Source organism: Cystoisospora suis (genome assembly GCF_002600585.1).
Source record: "Cystoisospora suis strain Wien I chromosome Unknown contig_5847, whole genome shotgun sequence".
In the NCBI taxonomy this organism is placed as follows: Eukaryota; Apicomplexa; class Conoidasida; order Eucoccidiorida; family Sarcocystidae; genus Cystoisospora; species Cystoisospora suis.
This window is the reverse complement of record NW_027158636.1, coordinates 823-11969: the sequence shown is the minus strand read 5'-3', so window position 1 is coordinate 11969 and position 11147 is coordinate 823. Positions and strand designations below refer to the sequence as shown.

The 11147-nt window shown below is 49.6% G+C and overlaps 1 protein-coding gene across 1 annotated transcript in view; it reads left to right on the top strand.

The window, feature by feature from the left end:
- Positions 1-5200: 5200 nt before the first annotated feature.
- The window catches only part of CSUI_009640 (uncharacterized protein), a gene marked incomplete at its 3' end in the record, with an annotated part of 6145 nt that continues 198 nt past the window's right edge, over positions 5201-11147 (top strand). The window contains exons 1-2 of the mRNA XM_068069753.1: positions 5201-8375; positions 9725-11147. The exon at positions 9725-11147 is cut by the window's right edge and continues 198 nt beyond it. Of these exons, the coding sequence (XP_067918271.1) occupies positions 6214-8375; positions 9725-11147 (3585 nt within the window). The remainder of the gene's footprint in view (positions 8376-9724) is intronic.

The following is an 11147-nucleotide window of genomic DNA, read 5'->3' as shown; positions in this document are numbered from 1 at the left end:
CATTCCCAGCTGGTATTTTCGATTGCAGCCGATGCATTACTTGTTGCAGCAGATTCGCCGCATGCAGGAGGCCTCTTTTCCTAAGGTTTTTCTGAAGGTTTTCTTCTTGCTGGTGGAACAATTCTGCAAGCACGCCGCGTTGAAAGGGGCGGCATTTGAGGAAGATGCACTGGTAGACCAACAGCAGCGCGGAAATGTATCCTTCTGGCCTTCAGTGTCTTCGCAGGAGCAACTGAGGGACTTCCGGTGCATACCGACAAGCCCGACAAGCTCGTCTGGGGGCTAGCACCGTGTGTCTCCACGGAAAATAGCACACCAGCACCACCCACGTGGTTCTGAGCTAGCGCCGTACAGTGTCTTCTGTCGCGCGTACTGATAATTTTGTCTTTTAGGACCGAGTGTGCTGGGTGTTCAATCAGTTGTGCGCGAAAGTAGCACCAGCCGCGTCCCAACAAAGAACCCCAACTAAACCGACTGACCCTCGTCGGGCGCAAGCAAACCTCGAGGAGGGGAACGGTTCACCCAACAACCGTGCAGGCTGCCTCCCTTAACGGTTCCATCGCTGTGTCGCTGACGGGAGGGTGAGGGCCCTTCCAGCCTCGTAGAGGGATCCGGGACGTTGTCGGTTCTGCAGATACAACGACAGGCCTCGCCGCGACTGTCTGTGACCGTAAAATCTAGAGGGACAGGAGACATCAAGCAAAACTGAGCCTGTCAGATTCAGCTGCACTCTTCCGTGTAGGTAAAAGCGTGGCAAGGTGGCTGGGGTCAGACTCGCCGAGACGGTGGTAGTGTAGCCTTTGGGCGCCTATAGATCTCCTGCGCAAAAAAGTATGCAGAGTACACTGCGTTGGAACCGCCCGGAACAAGACAGTCGACCTGCTGATCGTACGCTCTGTGTTGTTCCAGCACTTCACAAAACATAAGAGCACAAAAGCAAATTCAGCATCACTCCCGCCGCACTGGGCTAGGCACAATCGGCACTGTGAGCTTGGTCTCTCAACTTTGCCTTGTCCGCTTGCAATTCCGTTATCTCTTTGTCCTTCTGCGCACACAGCTCTTCGACCTTCTTAAGCTCTTCCGTAAGCTCTTTTTCCTGATCATCAAACTCCGCTGCCAGCCTTTCTTTCTCCCCCTGTAAGGAGCATAAGTGAAAGCAACATTTCTGGTTGACACTCACCCCCACCATACCTGTATCGACCGAGTAAGAAAGCCCTCATACATATTTTTACATTCGACTCGAATCTTTTCAACGGCGGCCTGGTACTGACTCTCTAAGTCCTGGAGTGGTCTCGTTACCGGACAGCTAAAGAAATGGTCGTGTCACTTCTTACCTTCTTGAAAGTGTCCAAATCTGCTTCGAGGGACGCCTCTAGTCTGAGGTAAAGCAGTTCCACTTCAGCATTGTGGGACAGCGCTCCTTCATCCTTACGCAGCGGCGTCGTGTGTGTTCTCATTCGAGTTCTTCTCTATCTCTCTCAACTCCTGTTGCCGCGGAGTTTCTGATCTGTGAGGACGTCAGCTACGCACCAAGCGCCCACCAGTTTCACTTTCTCAATAGCCTCTTGTGCGCGCTTTGTCTCGTGCGTAAGCACCTCCGTTGCTAGCTGTAGCTCCTTTTGGTTTCGCTCTTCTTCACGCTGCAGCTCTAGAAAATTCTCCTCTTGGCGCTGCAGGTAACAGAGGTGCTGAGGGCTGGTCATACGCTCTTCCAGCAACACGTGTCTTACTTTCAGCTGATCTGCAGTCTCTTGCTTGCTCCGCACCAAAACTTCCAGTTCGGCGACCTGAGGACAGTAACAGTTCGAGCCTGGAAAGTATACTGTCGCCCAGCTTTCTTACACTTTTCTGCCAGGAAGCCGCCTCGGCTGCAGCGGCTTGGACATCCCTTCTCAAGCACGTTGCTTTTCTGACTTTGCAGCTTAGTTTCGCTGTCGCTTCCTCAAGCGCTTCCGTCTAACGGAGTCAGCAGCACTAGGGGCCTGGCCAGCTGTTATACTCAAGAATACGATACCTCGGCCTTCTCCGTTTCCAACAGCCGGGAGCCCGCTTGCTTCAGCGCGACCAGTTTCTCACAGCAGGCTTGGAGTTGAAGGATTTCGTCTTCTCTCCTTTGTATCTCGCCGTTGGTTTCGTTCTACAGTTGGCTGCTGACGTCACAATGGAGGAAGCGGAGTTTCCAGTCTACCTCACCTCGGCCTCTACACTCTTGTTCATTGCTGAGCGGAGTTCGGCCAGGTGAGCATCAAGGTGCCTGAGCCTCTCTCTCTCCTGCTCTGCTTCCTCAATGACAGGAGCCTTCTCTCTCAGGCGCGCCAGCTCCTCTTGTTTTGCTTGCTGTTGTTTTTGTAGCGAGCCCCTCAGCTCCGCAGTCTCCTTGTCTCTGCCCGTAGAGAAGGCTTTAGTCTTAAGACAATGCAGAGAGAAAGCAATGCTCACCTGTCCCTGAGTTCATTCATTCTAGAGATGGAAGAGTACATTCTTTGAGTTGTTTCAGCCATCTCTTCATCCAATTCCTTCCGTGCTTCTAGTGCGTCCGCCAGCGCCCGCCGCTTCTCCTCGATCTCCGTATCGACTTGCTTCAAGGCAGAGTTCGCTTCATCCTGAGAGAACTTTAACTGCAAGGGCTTTCGCCAAACGACAAGTCACGGAGCGCACCAGAGCTTCCTTCGTGCTCCGTATCTCAGCGTCTGCCTTTGCCTTGTCCTCACTTGCTTTCAACTGCGGAACGTCACGCTGACAAAAAGCATTCCCGGCTCGCAGGTCGTCGGCTTGCCTCGAATTCTTCCCTTCTAGCTCGGAGCTGTCTGAGCTTTTCTTCTGCTTCACCAGATCGCTGCGGTCGACACAGGTCACGCCGCGCTGCGTCAAGCACACTAAGCCGCCTTACCTGCTGAAGCCGACTTTGCTCTTCTTTTAGCCTTTGCATCTCCGCGATTTGTTTCCTGTTGCGCTCCTGATGTGCCCTATGCGACTCCGCGGCGGCCGCTGGCAAAGGGAGATGCAGAACGATGCTGCGGAGGTTCGTATTCTGTTCGCAGGGTTACCAAGAGTGTCACGGTGCTGCTGGAGCTCTGGAGCTAGGCTTCTCATTTCCTGCTCGAGCTGCTCCTTCTCTTCGCGACACGCCGCAAGTTTACTCTTCAGGGACGCCATGGCTAATGTTGTCTGCTGTACTTCCTGCATAAGTGCTTTCGCAGCCTCCCTAAGTCACACGTGACTGCCTTTTTTTCTACTTGGGAGTTTCTTGAGGACCAACATACCCCTTGAGTATGAGTTCGTCTGCGCTGTCTTTATATGGCTTCAGCTTCTTCTGCAGTTCCTTAACCTCTGTAATATTGCAGTCAGTGTTCACACCACCTCTGCCGGGTGAAACGGCGCCTACGTTTTTGATCCTCTGTGAGTTCTTCACTCGTTCGCGCAAGTTGCCTCTTGAACACCCCCGCTGTTTTTGAGAGATGCACCGCCGACAAGTTCAGTCTCTCAACAAGGGAACTCATTTCTTGGAGAGAGCTTGCGGATGCAGCCGCCTGCTGAGATACAGCGTCCACCTCTTCTCGAATAAGCACCAGAGTTGTTTGGTGCGCTTCGAATTCTGACTTCAGCCTGACGTCTCACTGATGTACAACTTCTACAGTAAAGCGAAACGTTCTAACTCACTTGAGTAAGTAAGCAGCCTGGCTTTTCATCGCAACCGCAAGGTCATCGCGAAGGCCTTGCATCATGTTGATGTCATCCGATAGTTTCCAAACTTCCTCTTTCGCATCGGGTTCCATCGCGGTGCTAGACATGATGGAAGGACTTTTTTTTGAGATCTGTTTAGAGCCTCTTATAGGAAAGGTTCCACGTGCAGGAAGGCGCTTCCTCCGGTGCGTCGTTGCGGATTCGTGAAATTAAAAATGTGATCTGGCTGCTCTCCATGCGAGTCAGACTCGAGTGTATCTACAGCCTATGGACCGTGAATGTGGCGCCTTGTTTCTCATGAGACCATTTCTGTCTCTTGTCGTGCCCCCTCAAACTCGCTGTGGGTGTCGCCTTTGCGCTTCAAGTGCCCTCAGACCAGTGATGGTACGCACTGTGCCCAAGGTAACTCGATGGTGTCCGGTGGTCACATCGAAATAGAATGTCATTTGGTGGGAGCTCACTTGGAGGCAAGCTCGCTTTTCACGTCTTGACCACTGGGGTCTCCGTTACTCGTTTACGGGTTCAGAGGTGCTAGTAGGTCTGCGCTCATATTTGTGAAAAGCAAGGGTTGGGAGAAGCCCTGCAGCAACGGTGCAGTGAGGATTAGAACGGTGCCGCCCTTCAGTCCGCACGCGCTCACACACACGCCTAACAGAAGTTGAACCTTCTTTCTTCCTACTGCGTAGCCACGCGAACCAGTGGAGTAGGATCTGTGTATGGACAACTCGCAATCGCCTGATGCTGTTGCACAAAAAGGCGGATGCTGGTGCGTCAATCGCCATGGCTTCCTTACACGAGGAGGCGGCGCGCACACCGACAGGCCTAATGTTGAGCATGTCCTCGTGCCTCTCTCCGTCGTGGACCTCTGCAGGTGGTGCCGGCAGCCGTTACAAGTGTCAGCTTTTCACAGTTCTGGGGTGCTGCACAGAAGCGGCCGGAATCCGCTAAGGCGCACAGTCTAACAGTCTTCGAGAACAAGAGTCAGTCTCCTGTGCTCTGGTCACTTTTTACCTTCTGAGATTGCCGGCTGAGGGATTCGAATACTCGCTGGCGAACCACGGCTCGCCGCCTTCTTAACGCCTCCACTGCAGCTGAAGCGAGGCACGCACTAAACGAAAAAAAAAACAGGCGTCGTAGGCCATCGTTCTGAGTGAGGAGACCCATCCCCCGAATAGGTGGCTTAACTCCCGAAGTCGCACACTGCCAGCAGCTTCAACATCAAACCCGAAAGACCGTTCGGAGGCAGAAGCGCCTATGGGCTATGCCGATAACTCACAGAAGTGTAGAGAAATTGTGGAAGAAGATCACACAGGACCATGAGAAGAAGTTCTACAAATCTCCAATGTCTTCCTGCCTGCGACGGTTTGCCCGATCCTTTGCGTCGGTTAGTTTGGCGAGGGCTACGCAGCAGCGTAGCAGGCGCATGCATTTGCTGTTGCTAGAATAAAAAGCAAAACGATAGGGCTGGTATCCGCTTCATAGAGGACGAATCTTACATCCAGTTACTGCTTCTTCACATATACTGTGACGGCACAGGTGTAGTAGGGGACCCCTGACAACGGCAGTGACTCGGCTTTTTCATCGACTGACATGGGAGTTGGTCTGCTTCGTCACACTGAGTCCTCGATATATGAATCTGTGTATCTTTTATCTCACATTCTTTGCTGTCTTCCTCTCAACAGCAGAGTGCTCGACGTCGTCCGGTTAGCATTCTCGTGCGGGCGTCTGCCCTTCAATCCCACTGGTAGTCTGAAGAGACAACGCATATACAACAGAAGTGCCTTCTGAATGCCGATTCGGGATGGCGACGTAAACGAACTTCCCACCAGGGTGGACCGGCACGGTGAACTGCTTTTTTTTTTTGTTTTTCGTTGACTTCGCTCAATTCTTTTCTTGTCAGAAATGCTGACTTTGTATGGCGTCATCCCTGCTTGACTCTTCTCCCCCTTCTCTCTCTCATCGCGTTCCGTTTGTTGTGGACTGACTGTATCACGCAGATTACATTCTTCTTTTTCCTTCGACTCGAGCTTTTCTGGTAGCCTCATCTTCTTCTTTGCCTCCTTTTCTGTCTTCTTGGCATCCAGCATTCTCTTGCCTTTGTTCCATCTCTGTTAACGAGGGTACTCTGCTGTACATAGCAGGCTCGCTTTTTTGCTTATTGTTTTATCTTTCCGGGATCTTTTTTCACCATGAAGGCTAGACTTTTTGCGTGTTCTCCTCATATGGGTTTTAGCCTTGCCTGAGGCACCCCTCTAACCCGATAAGTAGAATTCTGCATGCGAATAGAGTCCAACAACCCGGCAATTTGGCATCTTCCTCTTCGCCCCTTTTCTCCTCACAGATCGTTGTTCAGCTTCTTTCCTTTCGAAAGGGAGATCGTCATGTCCTCACAGTAAACGCGAGTTTGTCTCTCCGGCAGACATCTTTCGGCTTTTTTTCCTAGAGACTTCTCCGGAGACACCCGGGAGATCAATCCAGTGTACGCCGCCGCACGCATCTCGCAGCAGGCTTCTTCCCATTGATAGCAGCATGAATCCTGTTCGGCTTCCGTATGACGATGTTAGGGACGGGAATGAAAGTGAAGGACATGAGAGGGTCTCAGCTGCGAGCCCAAGTGAGGATACTGGAGAGCTCAATGATTCCCCGCGTGCCAGCGCGCCTCGTCCTTCTCGGCATACATCTCGACCTTCCTGGTTTTCTCAAGACCAACCATCTACGGATGAGACTGCGTTTCAGAATCGGGGGTCTTCGTCGTCTTTTGATAAGCGTTCTACTTTCACGCACCCCTCTCCAAACAGTCATGTAGTGGTCTCTGGACATCTCAGCGGAGGCGGCGGCGGCGAAAGAAGAAGAATAACTGGAGAAGAGGTCTTGCCTGTTCTATCCTCCTCTTCTTCTTCTTTTCATTGCCCTCGGGATGGAGAGAAGACGACAAGCCAGCAGCCTTTTGACTGTAATAGTCGAGATAAGAGGAATAGAAAGACGGAAACACTAATCGAATCTGTTGACTTCCCTTGGTGTCCTCCTCTACGTCCAGGAGCTGCTGTCTATAGTACTACGGCCGACAGAACAACTATGAACCCGCTGTTTCTTAGGAGAAGAAAGCTATCAGATGGGACATCTTCAGCTCCTTTCATTATCTCACCGTTCGTAGACGGAGTTGCCTATGTCCCCTCCACACGTCTCCTAACTCCGGCGAAGCATCATCGAGAGCAATATGAGAACTTCCTATCAACCTCGTACGGAGGACATCGACGTATGGCTCTGTACAGTCATCGAAAAGATTCCGATCAGAAGACCGATTCCTGTCTTCTCCGTACTACAAAGACTCGTGTCAAAGAAACCACAGGATCGACCTCATCTACTTCTTCTTTCTCGTCCTCATCTTCTTCTCTTATACAGAAGACCCGTATATCAAAGCCATGTATCCGCTCAGGTCAAAGAACAGCCTCATCATCATCATCTTCTCTTTCGTCGTCTTCATCGAACGATGAACCTACCCCTGCAGCAGTCTCTTCTTCCTCTTCTTCTTTTTGTTCTCCTCCTATGTCTATTCCTCCACCATCTCCGTTACAGTCAACCGCGGTGTCTTCTTCTTCTCCCCCCATTGTGAATGCGTTTCTCCTTCAACGAGCACGCCGTATTCAGACATCTCGGTCTCACCGCATAGGTAGCGGATCTTCAGGTGAAGCGCAGCGTCGTATTCGAGAAGCTTTACTTCTTCATTCAACCTCTCTTCATAGAGTCCAAGGACAAGATCGCCCCTCATTCGGCAATCAGCTTATTCTTAACTCCGTTCAGCAACTTCGTCAACTCCTGAATCGACTTGAGAATCCTCCTTCGTTCTCCTTTTCTTCTTCTTCTTCTTTTCCTTATTCTCACCAAACTTTAGTAAGAAGTCGCTTACATCGACGACGTCAAGATCTCTATGATCTACGTCAAGTTCTTTATCGTCTTGCAGATCTCACTATCTCTGATCCGACCTTATGGGCGTCCCCATCTGGGTCAACTGAGGGAGATGAGCCGCCTCCGGGGTCGGCGACACCTCAGCCTTCTGATCAAGGTAACAATAGTAACGTCCGTCTCACATCTGAGACATACCCACCTCATGGAGGCCCGGCATCATCGGCACAGGATGTTCAGACAACAAGAGGAAGGGGGAGAACTGAAGTAGAAAGGGGCTCTTCTTCTTCTTCTTTGACTCCCTCACAAGATTCTCACCATTCATCATCTACAATTGAAACCTCTTCCAGTCATGATGGAAATGCCTCTACAAATGGACGAGTCACTACGACAACGGCTCCTCGTCAACCTACTACTCAAGGAAGATCTCCCTCTTCCTCGTCGGCCTCTCATCAACCACAGCCACAGCCCTCGCCTCCCCAGCCTCCCCCTCAACCTCCTGCAGGAGCTATGATGCCGCCCCCTACTGTCTCTCCAGCTACAGCTGAATATAATCTCCTTGTCTTCCTTGGTTTGGGAGGGGGGGTTTCTCTTATACGGGCCCTAACTTTGAGAGAAGCTGTGCTGCTAAGGGGTGTATCAGCTGAAGCGAGTCCCGGGTATCGAGCAAGTTACATCGCCGACATCAAGGAGTTACTCACCTTAGTCAGGAACGAATCTTCATATCTCATACGGGAATACATACTAGTCAACAGCCAGTTCGCTGATATCTGCGCTTGGAATACAGAGTACGTCTCATCTACCTATCTTACTCTCTAGTCTATCATTAATCTATCTATCTTTAATCTATCTATCTATCTTTAATCTATCTATCTTTAATCTATCTTTAATCTATCTATCTATCTATCTATCTATCTTTAATCTATCTTTAATCTATCTATCTATTTGTCTCCAGTCTATCTATCTATCTAACATGACTCGTCGAAGGTCAAAGCATGTCGTTTTGTGTAGGACTTTGTAGCTTGGTAGGCATCACAAAGCAGGTTCAGTTCAGTGGAGATGTATCTTCACTTCCACCTTTCTCTCTTCTCCCTGTACTCTTATGTCTCAAGGGAGGCGAGTCGGGAGGCTCTCTTTATATGAGTATGTAGACATATACTGTATTCTGATGTGTATGTATTCTAGTCTTTCAGATACATACGTCTTACATACCCTGTTCTGATGTATCATAGCCGTACAGATACATATATCCACGTATACGCACTTGGCATGTGTACGCACTATCGTCGCGAAGATATGTGTAGTGTACACATCTATGGTCATGATGTCTATCCGTTTTAGTGGCGTAGAGATGCGTATGAATGGATTTATATCAACAGCGTTCTCTTTTTAAGGGGTTCCTGTCGACTTTCTGAATGGTTGTGTATCTTTCTCAAAGTGTCTATACTCGGGGGTAGAGAGCCTTTGACTTCTTGGAATCTTTGCACTTGAGAGGAGACCTTCGGATCGCACATGCCCTCTAGAGCTTGAGATAGGAGATGGTAGTGCGGGGAGAGCTGGATGGATGTGAGAAAGAAAGCGAGATAGATGCACTTCACTGTCTTTTCGTCACATTTCCTTCTAAGAGTTATGTTTATAAGATATCCTTTAAGTTCTATCGCTAGCAAGATAGAGTAAAGAGTATGTTCAAGGCCAGTGCAGCGAGAGAGAGGGAGAGAGAGACAACAGGGAGATTTACGCACTCCGAGTATGTTCCGGTGTACAGACAGTTGGACGTTAAGGCAAGTTAGATCTTTGCCAGAGATCCCCTCTACTCTCTTCCACTGCATCGGGGACTGGAGTGAATCTATTGAATGGTCCACCTCGCTGGACTTCCTTCCAAAATCTCTTCTCTCCATACGTAGCAGTCTCTTTCTTATGTACATGCAGAAAAGAGTCTTTTCTCCCTCATTCACCTCTCACTTTTCGTGGTGATCGGCCCTCTCCTCACCTCATGAGATTCTTTATCGTGCAAGCCACGACTGTTTTGCTTTCTCTCTCTTCTCGTCGCTCGATGAAGATAATCTTCCTTCACTACTCCCTCCTTACAAAGATCCTCTTTCTTTCTTTCTTTCTCCCCCCCCCCCCNNCCCCCCAGATTATTGCAGGTCCTCTTCTTTCAGCTGTTAGGAAATCCTTCAACGTTCGATAGCGCAGAAGTCTTACTAGAAGATTTACTCTCCTCACGTGACGGCGTTTTATCCTTAAGAGAAGCTTCTCCCTTGTGGTATCGTCATGTCCCTCCCTCTGCATCTGCGGCTCTTCCATTACTTGACGAGGTCTTTCTTCCTCCCCCTCTCACCTCGTCACCACGCGGAGGCATGACCAACCGGGAGATCACAAGAATACCCACGACAACTACTGCCTCAGGGGGGACGGCACGGACGGCTACTTGGGCTGTTCATCCACCTAGTAGTAGTAGTAGTAGTCGTCGTCATGATAGCTATAGTATGATCGGTTCTACCCATCCACCGTCATCTTCTCGTCTCGAATCGCATACATCCAGTACAGGTCAAATACGACCTCCTCAGGATCGTATACAGCAAGGGAGATCTTCTTCTACTTCAAGTATTTTACGTCCTCCGAACCCTTCTCATTCTTTTTCGTTCAATAGGAGTGCGGGAAGGAACACGGTATCCGCATGGAATCCGTTCTATAGTCAGAAGCAGTTTACGCAGATCCGCTTAGTAGATCGTCTCTATATGAGACATCTATCCGTTTTGACTCGCCTCTTAAGTCTCCTTCTGTTTGAAAGAGATGATCGCCACGCATGCGAAGATACTCTATCTATGATGCAGATCTCTGGGACCAATCACACCAAGCTGATGAAGCGGAGAAGACGAGGGAGAGAAGGTGGAGCTTCAGAAGACGATTATGAAGATCGGGGGGAAATTTCTAACAGAAACCAGCAAGTCCTGAAGAGAGAAGACAAGAGTGAAGAAGAGGTAGAAGAAGAAACAAGAGAAAAGAAAAAGAACAAGTCTTCTTTTCGTAGAAAGAAATTTCTCTCAAGATCGTCGTCTTCATCTTCTTCTTCCCCCTCATCGTCACGACCATCCTCTTTATCTTCTCCCTCTTCATCGCTTTCTTCACGATTACCGCCAAGTTCTGCTGAAGATGACTCTGACACTCTAATAAGAAAGAAGAAGAATTTGAAAGGGAAGAAACGGAGAGATATGAGTCCCTCTTATGTCTTTGCAGATCATCTTAAACCTATCTATCCACTGAACCAAAGAAAGCTAGGTCGACTTCTTCAAGAGGCTTTTAAGAGACGTTCAAAGAAGAAGACGACGATGAAGTCTTCCTCTTCACGCCAAAACTCTCTTTCCTGCTTCGATCGTAGAAACGATTGTCTAAGTGAAGAAGAAGACTTCCTGTTGGTGAGGCTAGAAGCTCTTTCGAGTGATGAAGGAGAAGAAGTTCAAGAGAAAAGAGACGGAGATGACAAAGGAAGCCCTTCACATGCTCGAGATACTTCTCGTCAAAGATCTTCTATCCTAGCTAAAGAGAGGAGAAGAAGA